Source organism: Anabas testudineus, chromosome 15, assembly GCF_900324465.2.
Source record: "Anabas testudineus chromosome 15, fAnaTes1.2, whole genome shotgun sequence".
NCBI classification, from domain to species: Eukaryota; Metazoa; Chordata; class Actinopteri; order Anabantiformes; family Anabantidae; genus Anabas; species Anabas testudineus.
In genome coordinates this window covers 15,159,983-15,177,773 of record NC_046624.1, presented here as the reverse complement: position 1 = coordinate 15,177,773, position 17,791 = coordinate 15,159,983, and the positions used below count along the sequence as shown (strand labels likewise).

The following is a 17,791-nucleotide window of genomic DNA, read 5'->3' as shown; positions in this document are numbered from 1 at the left end:
AAGTAAGTGTAAAACATTTAAAGGATTTTGTGATAAATCCTCTGGCCTGTTTGTTGGTTTCCTGCTCTATTACATTTGCAAGGCCCTGGCCTGTGAAGCAGGATCATTATTGGCAGGAGACACACCAGGGCTTAGTATGACCTCCATTACATTCTTCAGCCTCCAGACTAGAAATAGTCAGAAATTTGTTTATGTATATTATTTTATTATCATTTTTAACCATAAGGGCAAACTCAAGTTTTTGTATAGATTATAGTAGACCCTATCAGGAATACTGAACACTTGATGTTCTATTTCCACTATATCCATCCATCCATCCATCCATCCATCCATCCATCCACCCACAAAGACACACACAACTACCAAGGCATAACATGCCATTGAAAACACAAAGACTGATCTGTTAGGATGTCTTCTAGCCTGTCAAGAAGGTATAAATACAATCCAAGCTAACCAGTACAAAAAGCCCTTGCATTTAAACACCAAATAACATTAGGAATGCCATGCTGCTTCTGTTCAGAATGCAGTGGATCCAATGTGATTAAGAAAGGCACACACAGCCAATGAGCAGGCTAATCAAATTGCACTGATTGCTGGTATATTGCTTCTCTCCATTCTCTCCTTTGGATGGCATTGTGGGCTGGCATCATTGATTTCTTAATTTATCACTGACATTCATACTAAATACAGTTTATTCTCAAAACGCTGTCCATCCTTTTCTAAAGTCCACAACACCTCCCTAAGTAGGACCTGAAGCACATAATATACAACTTCAAGTGTCATCACTTTCAACCATCTACATCTTATTTTACTATTTTTAAGTAGGAATATTCTCTAATTTTGTATGCCCGAGGAGGGTTTGACATAATCTATGGCCTGATGGCCCATTGCCAGTGAGACAAAGGTCTTGGTGAATTTGATTGGCAGTTACTGACAACACTGGTCCAGTGATAATGCTTCTGCCTCACAGTCAATTAACCTACGATGCTAACTGGTTGAAAGCTAACTGCTCAATATATTTTTTAAAGGTATAATGGGTATCTCTTGTATTTTAACATAGAGCTACATGCATCTATCTGTGATTGGGCACATATATTACTGACAACACTGGTCCAGTGATAATGCTTCTGCCTCACAGTCAATTAACCTACGATGCTAACTAGTTGAAAGCTAACTGCTCAATATATTTTTTAAAGGTATAATGGGTATCTCTTGTATTTTAACATAGAGCTACATGCATTTATCTGTGATTGGGCATATTTACATTTACATATCAGTGGTGCTGTTCACCCTACGTGACTTGAGCAAGTACAACTGGGGGGAAATGTTATGCTGTAACTATGTATTTACAGTTGATATCTGCAAATGTTGCAGTTTACATACCAACATGAATTAATGATGTCAAAAAATGAAAGGTGAAACACATAAGAGGAGTTTCTTTAAGGTCCTCCATTTAAATCTGACATTCATATTTAAATTATGATTCTGTTTCTTGGTCTCATTGGGTGTAAAATCATCCAATCAGAGCAACAGAGTAAGGCAGCTGGACCAATCAGTCAGTGAGAGTAGCTGTTGATCCAAACAAGAAGGGGAGGTTCAGGAGACAGACACAGCTGTCTCACTGTTGCCTTCAACAGACAGGCAACAAGGAGTGTGTGAGTGAGTGTGTGTGTGTGTGTGTGTGTGCACATGCACACACTTTGGGGGGACCTTAACCAGCCCAACCCTGTCCAGTTGAGCAGTGGTGAACAGGTGCAAATCTGTGTGTGTGTGTGTGTGTGTTTATGTGTGTATAAGTCACTATTATTCCGGAGTGGCTGGCTCTGTATTATTAATTCACAAATACTGGGCTGGGACTGTGGGCGGCAGCTGGCCTTACATGTGCATGCGTGTGTGTGTGTATGTGTGTGTGTGTGTCGACAACATACGACTCTCCTGGTCTTTTGTGAAGACCCAGTCCTTTCCTTAAGCAGCAGAGAAGAAGTATACTGTATGTCTCCCTGCTTGCCTGTAAACGTGTACACATGCACACAAAGACACACATGAATAAGAGCACAATAGCCCAGCAGGCAAAAAAAAAACAGTCAAGTACTATACCCTAACTACTGTCAAGTGCACCCTCCACCAGCCACCTACCCCCACCCTACTGCTAACACCCTATCCGCTCACACACATACACACAATCACACACATACACACAATCCCACACAGACACACAAATACACACACGCCCAGTCTCATTCTGAAGGATCCATTCATGTGTTGTATTGAAGGGCCAATAGTAAGTGCTCTCTACCTCACTAACTGCTGCTCTTTGCTCTCCTCTCTGCCCCATCAGGATACCTGTCTATCTCTCCACCTGCAGGGTGGACACATGCTAGGCATATCTGTAGAATTCAAACTCTAGATGACCTGTCCCCTAACGTTTATTTTCTGGTATAGGCGAGAGTGATGTCAACAAGTGACCACAATGTGACATCTTTATTGTTTCTGGTTTTCTTGTGATTCACAGCACCATTTGCAAGAAGAAACAGACAAACACATAGTTATACGAGGGTGAATTGCAGTTTTGTGGACGTAAGGAGATGTGATAGGCTGCAGTTAATCATGCTTGTAAAGCACAACATTACAAAATCAAACAAGGGCACAACTCAGCCTTTTCCAATTCCCTCACAATCAGTCATGCTTCATCATGCATAACTAACATGCCTAAGTTACAGAGACTGGAATCATATTTGTTTTGGCTCACCTGCTCCTAAAATCCCTGATGTCTCATGAAGACAGTTTGCCAAAACACTGTCCAATAGAAGACCTACTTGTAAGCCCATGTGACTTGTGTTTGCAAGATACTGTTCGATTGTCATTAGGTAGTGTAACTTCATGAACTATTGTAGAGTTCATGAATACTGAAAAGTATCAGTACCAGAAAAATAAACATAAAAACCACTGACATTTCAGCATAAAGAATTCTTCAGAACAGCTTATTGAAAATAATCACTATTTTTATTATACCTTGAACAATTGTGTTGTGAAAATGTGACAGCACTTGTTTTCTGTGGTACCAAAGGTAATGAAAGCACCCCAGTAGCTATGAAATGACGTGATTTCGGCAGCACTGACAAGCTCACCAAGTAACCTTTCAAGTGTAGTCTGATGTTAAATCCAACAATAAGAAGAACACTAACAACATGGATGGCCTGCTGGGCTGCTGGGCTGCTGTAACTTGTAGGGTAAAACACTCTAAAAGTCGTGTATGGAGTTTTAGATTTGAGTTTGACAATTAAGGAAAATTTATGGACTAAGCCACCAAAAGCTGGTATACAAATGTTGATTTATAGTCTTTGGAACAAAAGGAGGAAACACAGACCTCCAGACCTGTACAAAGATTTCAAGGTTTGGTTTACATGTTCATATCTTAAAAGGATACCCTTAGTGTTTGTGAACAGTAATGCAGTTGCATCTCTTGTACCAAACTATCACACATAACACCCACAGAGGCTAAGTTAGATAGCTTGTTTAGATTAAGTGACATGAACTGGGGGCTGCTCCTAACCTTACTACATAACCAATGTTAACACTTAGTTGTGTGCGTGTGTTAGTTATTATTTGCATTGTTAAGTTTTTGCCACAGTATTGAATTGGTATTGATAATTTCAATGGTATTGGTACTACCAAATTTCTGGCATTGTGACATCCCTACTACCTGACTACATGCTAAATTTCTATTTAAGAATGCCTCATAAAAACATGAACTGGCTTTCTGAAACATTGTATGATAGATAAGGATATTAACAAGGCTATTTTCTAGCCATTTAACAGCCATTCAACAATTCTGCTAAATAAATAAATTAACCTTAGCTTCTTCATTACTGTTAAAATATATTTATATGAGGTATATATGTGAAACTCTCAATAACATTGGTGCTCCCTGAACCTGCAAGATATTTAATGAGCAGGCCGTGTCCCAGGTCTATTCAACTCAAGCTTTGTGTAGAAACACTCAAACCACAGAGCAATATCTGAGTATGGCAGATGTTCGTCCTCTTTTCTTCTCTGTTCACCCCCTCTACCTCCTCTCATACAGCAGTCTGCCATTGAACCTCATGTTCCAGCCACTATGCTGTGAGACATCTGCACCTCACTTACTGTTTCTTTCTTTCTCTTCCATCTCCTCGTTCCTCTTTATATATACACACACACACACACACACACACACACACACACACACACACACACACACACACACACACACACACACACACACACACACACACACACACACACACACACACACACACACCGAAGATAGGACCCTTTTCTTGATGACAGATGGCAAGTCAACAATTGTACAGCGTCAGTCTCTCAACACACACACACGCACACACACACACACACATACACCACCTCCTTGTCCTCCTCCTTGTCCCTTTGTGCCCAATCCCCTGTCAGATGTCTTGATTTCTTTCTTACAACTGAGTACATGTAAATGTGTGTGTGTCCCTCTTTACCTTGGTATATTAAGCACTAGTTAAATGAGAGCTTGTTGAGGAGTGAGTTCCAGCTAGTGGACCATATGGGGCATATTAAGCCCCCTCAGAACATTGAGCCAAACCTCGCTGACATGATTACCACTGCTGTCCACTGCTCTGCACTAGTGTCAGATTGGAAACAGGGAATTTTATCATGGACAGCTAATTAATGGCTGGAGATTGGCAACAAGAGACAGAAGAGGTTGAGGGAGAATGAAAACTTCTGTCACTGTTTGGTGTCTTTGTCCTCTCTGTTTTTATAAAGCAATCTAAGAATCCAAAACATGCATACACAGAAAAGCAGTTGATGCAAGCACACGTGCATGTAACATGTACATGTTTATAGGTTGTTTTTTGGAGGTTTTTTTCCCAATGTGTATGTGTGTGTAGTGTTCCAGCAGGCTACAGTTAATGTCTTAGTTAATCCTGTCAGAGACAGATTACAGGTGCAAAGATATAAATAGGCTGACTGTCCCTTTAACCTGGCCAATGTGATATCAGCATGCAGCTCAACTATTAAGTCAGACACAACAGAAACAAAGACATACATATTTACCCACTGGATCACAGACCTGGTGTCAGCACACGGCAAACTGTGGTTGACTTAAACAGAGAAGACTACAACAGCTTATCTGCCAACACTAGTGGGCTGAATATGATATTATGGCTCAAAAATAATACAACTAGTTACCTGACTTACTAACAATCATTCAACATTCAATATGCAGGACTGAATGAAGCACTTATGACAGTGCTTGCTTAAAACATAGATAAAGGCATTAATCTTTTAGTCCAGTTATAATACAAAATAATACAGTTAAATATATTTCTTATTTACATAAATGTTGTTATGCTTTTAAAGAATGTGTTTATGTGACATATCAAGGATTAAGGATTAGGATTAAGAAAGAAATGTTGGAAGATCATAGGAGGCAGCTGTGCTACATTTAATTACAGCCCGGCAGATTTTGGATAGCCATTATCAAAAAAGGTTAAAGGTTTCAGCTCATACAATAAGTTGTCAGACAGCCACAGCAGTGTTGATGCTGTATGTCTTTGTTTCATACACAACCAAACTGTCATATGGTGATATGTAAATCTTTGATCACTAAAAAGGTAGGGGCTGGACTGACTCTGAAATGAAGTGGCACTGCTTCACATTAGCAATCAGTGTGTCTTATCTTACAATCATCAGCCTGGGTAATCACTTAAGAAACACTAAATAAATACTAAATCACAAGTGCCTGCAGTAGCCTCAAACAGCTGCTGTCTTCATGGTCCTAATATAGGCCTTTGTAACGGAGCTTGCTCTCTGGAGCAGATGCTTTGTTCTGCAAAATGAAACAACAGAGAGAGTTTTGTGCTACAGTAGCAGAGCAAAGAGGAGAAAATGTATCAGGGAAGGTAACTGATGTTTCAGACCAACAATGGCTGTCCAGCCCCCCCTGGCAACCAGATGTAGACTACTGTACACCCTTTTTTAGTGAATGTGTTTGCCCCTTGTTTTAAACCACTTTTCCAGAACCAACAAAAAAACACTGAACCCAATTCACTCTTGCTGCACAAACATTTCCTCAGTTAAATAAGAGTGTGTAATCAAAAGTCATACAATCAGCAACACGGAATAAATATACACCAAAACTTTTGGGAAATGAAGCAAGTGCTTGTAAGTAAAATCACATTTTCAGCACATATGGCATGCCCAAAAATAAATTATCATTTTGTAGAATTTGAAGACAAATGACACAATCTTACACACTCCAATTTCTCTGTTGGAAAAGTTATGGAACAATATTTTATAGATTCAGTGGCCAAAGGCTAAATGGTCATTATTTGTCTAGCCAGTAGGCACTAATTTGCTTGCATAAATCAGCTAAACCAACCCCCACTCTAACCTGCCTCCTCTAATCAGCCTAAAGTATATTTAAACTAGCCCACAACACCACAAGATGTTAGCTACACACTACCCCTTTGATCTAATCACTGGTTTAGCATACTTAAATTGTGAATCTGGTTTCAGTTTGAACCTAAATTGTTTTATCAAATAAGGACAGAGTTGCCACAATATGATTAAAGCTGTCAAAAAATTAAACTTTTGTACTTGGCACTGCGTAGTGGCTTGACGATAGATTAACAGTAACAATATTAAGAATAGTATAGCCAAGAGTACAGTATGTGTGTTAATGCATCCATCCAGACAGTGGTCAAATGTCTGAGGTCAGCATTTCAATATCCTGAGCTACAAATGAATCTCATTATTTAACCTCTCCTCCTTTTAACCTCTCTTTCTTCCTCTATCAAAGTTTTCCCTCTACAGTGATCAGCTCTCCATTCATTCATTTATCCAAGACTTCCTCACTATACCATACATTAGTTCATTCACTCAACAGTCCATTAATCCATCCCTCTGTTTGCATGGCCTTTACAAGGATGGTTCCTACTACTTACCACTGACCTTACTGGCTGACTGAGTTTGCAGAGTTACATAGCTTCAGTCCAGCAGGTCCAGGAACTGCACATTATATTCCAAGGCTCTGAACTCACATGCAAGTATAAATACAGTAAGTGTAGGGGAAGTTAAAAGTTAAAACATTTAAAACAGCAAGCAGTTACTGTTGGCAGTGTATAACTGGACAAACAAGGTAAGGGAAAACTGAATGGTAATGCCAATACAATCACAATTCTCTTTTTTTCTCTAGACTTTAATAGGCAGGTTTCTCATTGCTGTTTAGTTTTATATTGTGCTCTTTCTTATTTTTTTAATTCATTACATCATCCAGTACATGGACCAGATTATGTCAGTAACATTTATATCACCATAATAGACATCCTTTTCCATTGCATTTGTGACTGTGGCATATTGCACAGTTCCAATATAAAGTTGAATTTAACTTCAGTGTTTGTTATCACAATATCCTACTTAATAACTGCAAAACAAAAATCACATATTCCCACTAAATACAAAGGTGACCCTCTCTGCTGTCTGTGTATGTTACCCATCTGTCTTTCATCCAGTGTCTGTACCCTCTAGTTGCAGGTCTCTTCTCTGTTGGCTGCCTCTGTTCTATGCTGGGTGTATCTGTCACAAACTATCTGTCTCTCTGCCTGTCTTTCCTGTGCTGTTTGTCTGTAGGCTCTGCGGACTAGTCTGTCTGTTTGCGCTGTGCTGTCGGTCTGTCTAACTGTCTGGCTGACTGCCATTCTCTGCAGTGTAGAGTGAGTCATTCTTAGGACAATGGAGACAGTTTGTAAAGCCACAGTGGAGCATACACTTCCTCCGGATGTGCAAGAGGATGCCATTCATAACAATGCCTGCACTGTCTGTCTGCTACTACCCTGTATATGCATGTGAGTTTGTGAAACAGAGGGACTGGAGAGAGGAGTACAGGGAAATACATGGACAAGCAAAGAGAGAAGAACCATTTGATGGTAATAAAAGGGGTGAGTTCTGTTGACAGACTCTATATAAAGACAGGACAGAGGAAGAGGAGAGGACAGAAGAGTAGAAGGGTGACATAGCAGACAGTGGTGTCGGCGGCAGCAGCGGTTGGCGATTGATATCAGGGATCTGGCACTGCCACCTGATCCAGCCAGCCAGCCTCCAGCAACATTAAACTCACTGAACTCACTCAGCCAAGATGGCTGGCTCACTGCACTGCACCCAGTGAACCCACAGCAGTCTAATGTATACAATTCAATTCAATTGAGTTTTATTTGTATAGCGCCAAATCAAAACAGATGTCATCTCAAGGCACTTTACAGTGTTTAAAGGTTTAAGACCTTACAAAATATAAATGTATACAGAATTACATTGTAAACCCAACAACCCCATTTGAGCAAGCACTAGACGACAGTGAAAAGGAAAAACTCCCTTTAACGGAAGAAACCTCCAGCAGAACCAGGCTCAGGGTAGGCGGTCATCTGCTAGTTGGGGAGAGTGGAACGAGGAGAGTACAGTATATAGTGTAACATGTACAGTTAGATTAAGTTCTACAGATGGTGCATTGAGCTTGATATACAGTATAACATACAATCTTGCCAACACACATTAAGTGACATATAGACTGATTTTCATGTATATAAATATAGAATTTTTAAGGGAGCCCCAATGGTAGCCCCTTCTGACAGTTTTCAAAATGAAAAGACAACTATGATCAGATGTGTACTTATTAGTGATGCAATTTTTAAACAAACAACGTAAAGACATGGGGAACGAGATATGCAACTGCAGTATGACCAGCAGAGCAAATATTTTACCAAACAACCAAGTAGCCAAACAAATCATAAGCCCTATTACAAAGTGCAGATTTATATAATATATGTTAATAATAATTGTAAATATTGATTTCATTTTTGGTTTAAATCTAAATCATTTGGAAAACAGCTTTACCACTGAGTACGTACATCATCCTTTTGGCTTTCTTATGTTTGGTTGATTAAAGCCTCCACTGAGACAAAGAATCATTGATCTTAAATTTCAAAAATGAGTCAGTAATAAGTCTCACTCCACTCTGACATCCTGTAGCTGTATCTCATCTGATGAGTAGCTTTGCAGAGGAACACTTCTGGGGGACAGAAAGTGTCAAAGGAAAGATGATGTTCTCTCCATCTCTCTCCTTCAGTGTTTCTCCTCCTCCCCTCCCTCCTAGCCATCTGTTGTGCTGACTGTTGTGTGGGCTGACGCTGGAGGAGGAAACAGTATCTTCGACTACACTGGCTGACAATGACCTCTGTGGCCTCACATGGGCTGACAGAAGGTAAACTCCTGGCCTTGGTGAAAAAAAGAGTTCACTTTGAATACAGATTTTTAAGAAATAGTGTTCTAATTTTCTGTGAAATGAAATGAGAGCAACATCTGATGTATCCCCATCCCAATAGCATTCAACATATCTTTCCAGGGCTAGACCCTTATATCACATCTATCTACCCTATTTTCTGTCCTTTTTCATTCAAAGTATCTTTTTTTAATCATTTCGTATATCATTATCAACAGAACATGTCTCCAAATACTGGCTATTTGGTTTCCATGCAGGTCTGTTGCCTTTATACCAGACTGTGTGACAGATTTTGGACAGTCTGACATACAGTGCTGTTGGACATGTTGTTGAGGACATTGTACATACACACCACGGCCAGTCATCAGTATCTACTGATATGTAAATTGATTAGCGTGTCTTTTGTGTGTGGCACTGTGTTCTGTCATGTTTGACCAACTATTTTCATTATTTCTGTCTTGTCAAACAAAAATTGTTCGCTCACATGCATGTAGTCTCTTCATAATGCATGCAGAGGTGACAGGAAGCTGTCAGCAATACTTGGTACTGCACTTTCTTTTAGTTAATCATTTAAATAAGTATACACTATATACATCGCTGTCAATTACCTCAGTAAAGCACATATGAAATTTATGTACAATTGTGTTGCAATTTGATTTGTGATAATAATAAAATAAAGCCCTGCTGCGAATTGTCTATAACATTATAACCACCATATTTGCTGCTTGACCACTGTTTACTTTAAGAAAGATTGCTGCAGAAGTAAAATACATTTTCTATAATATTCGCATCTAATTTTCACTCTTTTGGCAACAAAATTGGACCATATTGGAAACATATACTGAACAGCTGTTCAGACCATAACTGTATGAAAGTGCATGAACTACTTTGACTAACGTAAAATCATTAATTATGAGATGAACTAAAACACAGCCTGTTTAAGCAAGTGTTTACCTGAATACACAAACAAGATTGGATATATTATATAAATATAATATTACACACCTTATTAGTAATGTTAAAAACAGATAGATCATTGTTCATTTAACTGCAAGGCGTAATAAGCAAACAACAAACAAGCCCTCAGCACTTATTTAGGTACTCCTCTGACGCTTTTCACAAAATACAAGGTTTTTATTATTGATTTAACTAAAAAAAGATGAATCCAAGAATTACAAAAATATCTACCTATTATAAAGAGGTCCTATAAAGAATCATTCTGTTCTCCTCCCATCTATTTCATCAATCTTTCTTGCCAATCTTCCACTCATTCAGTTTTTGTGTCACTGAAGTCAAAACTAAATAATGTGCACTATTTGTAAAGTACAGGGTCTTTCAGACAGTGAAAAAACAACTAAATCTAATTCTGTTGGTACAAAAGGCTTGTGTGTGTGTCTGAGTGTGTGTGTGTGCGTGTGTGTGTTTTTGTGTGTGTAGAGGTTTCACTACGTTTCTCAGTCTCTCACTCTGGTTCGTTTCAGTAAAATGCTGTCTAATGACTAAGACTGCAGTCTCTGCTGTATCACGACCTGAACAGTGAGTCAGCACCCCGACTCTGTTCCTCTCCACACACACAAATAGAGACAAACATTTAGCATATGATGCAGACAAACATTCATATTCCTGCCACAAACACCGCCACCTACTTCCCTACAACCTCTATCTCTATGACACACTGACGCACACTGGTAGCACTGCGTCGTGACTGGGGGTGATGTGTTCCTTTTAATATGCAGAGACGACTGTCTGAGGATCACAGAGGCACACATAGACAAAGACCCTCCCCTCCTTTTCAACACGACAGTGTGTACCATGCTTGTGTATGTGTCTGTGACACGGTCACATCCACTCCATGTATTACTGAGGACTATATTAATCAACATGTTGTCCTGCTGTGCCATAGTGTCAGCCTACATTACCCAGAAGCCTGCTGTGTGTTATGTATCCATGTCACTTCCTGTTCAACAGTTTGTTACACATTCCTAGAGACCATCACATAGTCAGGGGGATGATGCTCATTGGCCTAAAAGTCTGGAAATCCCCCTTGTTCTACCCCTGAGACTCCCTTTGTAAAACACACACATTCATATACACTTTTGCCTAGAAGAATCAACACCAGCAGAAGCACCACACACTGAAATTGTGGTTTGTCAGGAAAAATCCTTACAAGAAAAAGTGCCTTAGAGCTGGTCATAACAAAGCTACAATACTACACAGTATCACTTTTTGACTGAGTATCGTTTGAAATGACTGTCTTTGCGTCAGCTTGTCTATATTGTTCCATTTCTCATTTATTTAGCTGTAAACAGGATGTGTTGTCAGTAACCCCCTCGACTCCACCCCAACTAATACTCTCAACTCCATGCCATATGACTCTCAGTAACACCATTCAGGTTTTTCCATTAACTTAAGACCCAACTATATTAAACAATACCTTGGAGATCAAGAACCAACTTGATTTCACAGACTGGCAGACACAGTAGCCTTACAAAATACTATGCACCAGCAGTGACTGTGGGCCTGTTAGATGTTATTAACAGCATACACACACGTGCATACAAATACATATTCTTTTTCAGACACATCCTACTGAAGTACACAGAAGCTTAGCAAACAGTCAAACTGGCTTACAATAAAGAGACATCCCTGTGAGGGAAAACACACACACACACACACACACACTCGCACACTAGATAATCAGACATCCATGTGATACATACACACACTGAATCGCAAACACTCACATCCACCCACCGGCACATGTGGACAGGCACAGCCAGGCCTTCAGTCTAGACAAGAGGCAGAGAAGAAGAGGAGAGAAAACAGAGCCAGAGAGGAGGGGAGCAGAAGAGGAGCTGGATGTACTTACCCCGTTTCTGGAGCCATCCCTCTCTAACGATGGTGACATCGCTCATGGTTCCTTCACGCAGAGTCTGATGCCGCTACACGCCTGCTCCACAGAGAGCGAGAGGGAGGAGGGGAGGAGAGGAGGAGAGGAGAGAAAGAGAGGGAGAGGAGGAGAGGGGGGGGGGGCGGCTCTCCCAGCCTCAGCGTCACTCTCCCTCCCTTCCTTCCTTCCTTTCCCGTTCACGCACTCTCTCTCTTAGAAACACACAAACACGCTGTGTGTATGTGTGTGTCGTAGCTTCCTGTTGTGGCTTATCTCTGTGCCTCCCTCTTTCTTCTTCTCCCTCTCCTCCTCCACCTCCTCCTCTGTCGTTCCCTCTCCAGACCTTCCGCCTCACCAGCAATGAGTCAGCCTGAAAGGAAGTAAAAAGAGAAAAAAAATAAAAGGCATGGGTTTATTTTTCTCCTCCTCTGCTGCTCCCTCTCTTCCCTTCCAAAGCCTTTTCATACAATCTGACAAGACAAACAACTAGTTATTGTGAGGACAAATGCTCCCTCTACTCTCGCCCCACCCAATCATACACTCAGTTCCTCTTTTTATTGCTAACACTTTCACTTGTAAACAGGATGAATTATTGCAGAGCTCTTGATGAAGAAAAAACTGACCTTGATTGCTAAACAAATATTTCTGAGCTGTGCCTTTCATTCATTCATTTGTTCTCATAAACAGGCTGTGATGTGTGCAAAAGTCAGCCTACCTTTTTGTGCTTGCTTTATTTCTGCATGTCAAATCATTTTGTCAATGTGTGTGTATGCATGTGTGTAGGCTGATTAGTCTGTCTGTATGTGGGAGGTGGAAGAGCATCTTAGGACTGTGGAATAGGGTTTGGCTATAAATAGCAACACCGGCAGTTAGGGATGCTCTCACACTCTTTCTCTCTGCACCTCTCTGTCGTCTCACTCTCGCTCTACCTCCCCTAGTTCTCTCTGCATAGCTGCCACGTTCACCTCAAATGCACTCTACTACACTGTATTACACAACGTGCAACAACACTACGCTGCTCGGCTTGAATGGAGATCAACACTACCGCAGCTAGGCTAGCAGTCACAGGTATCTAGCTGGAAATCAGTATTCAGATCAGCTAGTGTCTGCACTGCTGCTGACACTTGGAGGGACTGCATCATCATAACCAAGGCTGGAACAGACACACTCACATCATGCACACACCCAAAAGAAGACAGAGTTATTTTTTAAATGTTCAGGCAGCAAAGTGCTAACCAATTTTAAACCAGATGAAGAAATGTAGACGTGTTGTAAGGTGACATTCTTGGTCACAAGGACTTCCACAATGACTAGGCTTTTTTTTTTTGTGCTGCATGTTTAGTTGGTTCAAAGGTTTTTCGTAAACCCAAATTGAAGAGCTGTAATGTTGCACCTTTCTCTTAGGAGAAAAGGACAAGATAAGCTAGGATAAGTCCTCCCTATCTATCTATTTACTATATCTGTAATATTGAAAGTCACTGTAAAGTGTCTTAGACTTATGACTCTTAGACTTAATATAGCTATGTAATATTTACAAATTTTTTCTGCTTGTTTATATTTTACAACTTTGTCTCGTGTTTTTAATTTAAAAGGATTCTGTAAAATCCATGCTTCGTACTTACAGAAATGTGAACATTATATAATCAATTATAAAAAAAAAGTCAAATGACACCCAACCCTAGTAATTACATTACAGCCAAGTGGATCGAATTCTTTTTATGGGCACTGTACAGTACAATTCTGGATTAACAGAAGATTTGACACTGCAGTGTTTAACTATACAATGAAGCCTCAGTAACCTTAATCTGCACTAGCATGGCCTTGATTGCACTTAGTGGAGGACAGGACAGGAGATGAGAGACAGTGGAAACCCCTTGGCACTAGACTAGCTGTTGCTATGGCAATATTCACAGACATGGCAAACCAATCAAGCTAGGGAAGCACCTGCCAGACAAGCTTTATTTCATGGTATTTAATTCCAGAGCTAACAACGCTGACAAATACGATGGGAGAAAGCAAGAAGAAAATGCAGAATCACAGGAAATAGAGGCAGACACAAAAAGCAGATGGACAAAATGAAAACAGAGAGCAAGGACCAGAGAGTCAGCAACCCCTCCATTCCAGATGTATCAAGCCACACTGCAAGGCGACAGAGCTGCAAAGTGGGTGGTAGTGCTGGATGCGAAATGGATATGGATACTATTCAGAACCGAAGCTCAGCAGGATTTAAAGGTCTTGATTGGATACCTCCTACCAGAAAGACGCAGGAGTAAATCTGAGTAAATGTGTACCTTAAAGTTTGAGCCCAAGCTTGACTTTTTAAAATCAAATAACCATAAATAATATTGCCTAATGCACTAACTGATGATTTAACCAGCAGAGTTTTATGCCAATTAAAGCAGCAGAACTGCGCCAACTATGAGTCATGCAACTTTGTCTATGGGAAAAAATTAATGGACCTTTTACTTCCTTAAGCAGGGGCTCCCAAAATAGCTTCCACCACTTTGCAGCTCTATAACTATACAAGAAAAAGACAGTTCTGACAAACATTAAGCATGAACAGATCTGTTAATGCATTTTGGCGCTTGCATTCACTAGGTATTGTTACACTGGGAATAATACTATACTATGTAATCAGGACACAACCCAATTCCATCCTCCTCACCTGACCTTTTACACATACCTAAAACTGACAACCCATCTAACACATCACTTACAGAACAAATACTTCTATTTTAATCAATATAGTTGACTACACAGGCAAGTTAAGGCAGGTACAGTAAGGGGTGCATTTCACTAGCACTGTCTATGCTTAGAATTAGGTTTTTTTTTCCATTTTAAACACGTATAACAATACTACATATTGAAAAGGTTGCACATCCTTATACTGACGTGTTGATTTCCCTGCACAGCCTCAGGAGACATGGTGTAAGAGCAAAGGAAAAGATTAGTTGAACTGTCTATTTTGATAACGGATTAATCGTTTGAGTCACCTTTTTAAGATACTATATATGTTGGTACGTGTTTGTAAAGTATTAGTACTCTGCTTCTCCACGTTGTGTATAATTATTTGAAAATATTTGGGCCTCAAATGTTGTCCAGACAAAACAAAACACCTGAAGTCTGTTGGAAGTACTGTAATGTTAGCTGTGCTTGACATTTCATAGTTTTATAAATTATTTTCCATTATTTACATTTATAAAAATAATTAGGTAACTAAAGTATAATAAGATTATGAGACTGACCAAATGCTTAATGACAGCTGTTCGTACTACATAGTTTTTAGTACTTGGGCAGGTATGAACATAAGTCATTTTCAGTAAAAGTAGGCTACCGACGTGTGACAAAGAACTAGGCTTTCCTGAGTTAGGCACAGATTCAGCAACACCAACTTCATAAACACCATGCCCATTATTATCTTCAAAGATATCATCCTCTGTCAAGAGTGTGACATACCCTTTTAATCATATGTGTCCAACTGTGCAGTCACTAATCAAGCCTAGCCTATTTTGCAGTCTCCCTCTCTCACAGCTATAAACATCAAGATTATATGCATTTACCTTACGTTGTTACTGATCAAGTTAAACACAGACTTCGTGGATAAAGTATTAATATCTTTTACTTAAGCAACTGAAGAATTAGGAGGTCAAGTAAAAGTTGCTGTATCAGTTTGTAAAAATAATCCACTCCTGCATTGATAACTATTTTACTTTGCTTTAGTAGAAGTGCAATGTTATTACTGTGGCGATAAAATGAAGTTAAAAGGGGAAAGTGTTTAATGAGGATATGAACTATATCATTTCAACGATTAATCAACTGGATGAGCTCTGTAAAATTTAATGAAACAGTGAGACATTCTGTCAAAATTACACACAGTGAGTGGCTGAAGCTCAAAAGGATTAAAAAAGGAATCAAATACGAGTAGGAATAAAGGAAACGATGACATTTAAGGAGCTTTAGCAATGACATATTTTATATTATTGCAGGGATAGGGGGGGTATAGTTATAGTTATCTACTTATTTAATAATAAATATTATGCATGTTTAGCAAAATTTAGTTAACTTTACGTATAAAACTTACTTATAACTACTAGTTTAAGCTTAGGCAAAATACAAGTATCTAAACATTGCAGTGCACCAGCTAGCTCCACTGCTCCACTGCACACAGTTAATAACAGCACTGCATCATCTTCGTGACAGTGCTAACTGACGCACGCTGCATCCACCGTGGCATTAAACGGCGTGAAAATCATTTTAAAACCATAACTAGCCCCTTTCCAGCACCGGCACGACGTTAAACATCATTCCCAAGTGAGCTGTCAAACAGCGGACCCACCTTTGTCACGTTATCACGACACAACCACGCGTAACGCTGCTGGATCTAGCGGGGTTTATGTCACGTTGACTGCCACAACAGAGTGGCTAGCTAACGGCTTCACCTGGAGCGGCAGGTGCGGTGGTATTCCCGTGCACCTGCTGTTCACAAACCGCTCGGTTTATTATTGTTCCTCGCTTCTAAGCTATGCTGGACTGGAAAGCAAAGCCGTCATGCGTTTCTAAGTCAACATTAGCCGGATCACAGTAAAGCTAACGTTAGTTGCATCAACCGGTTTTCCGAGAAGCAACGAAAGCTGCCGTTACCGCAACCGACGGTTCTTCTGACTTTCAGGAAACCTCGTGACGTCACCCGATGAAACAGCAACTACCCCCCCACCCACCCCGAAGAAAAATAATTCTCTCACTCACACAAACAAACACACAAAGTCCGTCAGACACAACCCAACACCCCGTCCTCACTCACCCCGTCCTCCTGTTCTCGGTGTTTCCAGCTCAGCGTCTGTGGAGATCTCTCATCGTCCCTTCTCCACATCCCGTGTGTCCCGACCGGCTAGTGAGCCAAATATCGCGAGATTCAGGTGTTCGTGGCTGTCGGGGTGTAACGGGACTCAGGTAGAAATAGATTTACTAAAACTAGAATCACCTCATTAAATTATTATTTTTATTATTTAATGGGGTGTGTGTGTGTGTTTGCATTACTTTTTTATTTTCAAAATAGTTGTCTTGTATCTATTATACTCTCATATTTCTCATTTTATGTCTCCTGTTGGTGATTTTTCAACTCTTTGTTGTCATCGTATATTTATCTTTGTCATGTGTCTCTTTGAGTTTTCAAGATTCAAGATTAATCCCACAGGGAAATTGTTGCGCTTCATTATAGTTGTTCTCAACACAGACAGAAAGAAAGGGAACCACAACTGGTAAAAGAGCCACACCAACACAAATACACAATAACATCAATACAGAGAAAATGTGAGATATATGAAAATGGGTCATTTGTTTTTTTAACTGAGATTTGTGACTTTCAAATAAGTAATATTAATGCGCTTGCTCAAAGAAGGCTTGATGCCTCTGCTTTTCTTTTGCAGGGATATTATATATCATGAAAGTGTTTGTTGTTAATAACCCACAGAGAATTATTTAACGAGCAGCTCTGCTCACACGGGAAGTTTAGTCAATTTTAGCTTATTTGTTAAACTGCAGCTGAAATAAACATCTTGGAAATCCATCCAGTAGTTGTTAAGATCTTTCTCCAAATA

General features: G+C 39.9%; 1 protein-coding gene across 3 annotated transcripts in view; it reads right to left on the bottom strand.

The window, feature by feature from the left end:
• Nucleotides 1-17,076, bottom strand: part of akt3a (v-akt murine thymoma viral oncogene homolog 3a) — a 55,439-nt gene extending 38,363 nt beyond the window's left edge. Inside the window, exons 1-2 of one of the 3 annotated variants that reach the window (XM_026354504.1) lie at nucleotides 16,996-17,076; nucleotides 12,174-12,564 (exon numbers count right to left, since the gene is read on the bottom strand). In XM_026354504.1, the coding sequence (XP_026210289.1) occupies nucleotides 12,174-12,219 (46 nt within the window). In that variant the 5' untranslated portion in view covers nucleotides 12,220-12,564; nucleotides 16,996-17,076. Of the gene's footprint in view, nucleotides 1-1,928; nucleotides 1,948-12,173; nucleotides 12,565-16,530; nucleotides 16,830-16,995 lie in introns of those variants that run through there. The other 2 variants (XM_026354505.1, XM_026354506.1) reach the window with 2 other exon arrangements.
• Nucleotides 17,077-17,791: the final 715 nt, after the last annotated feature.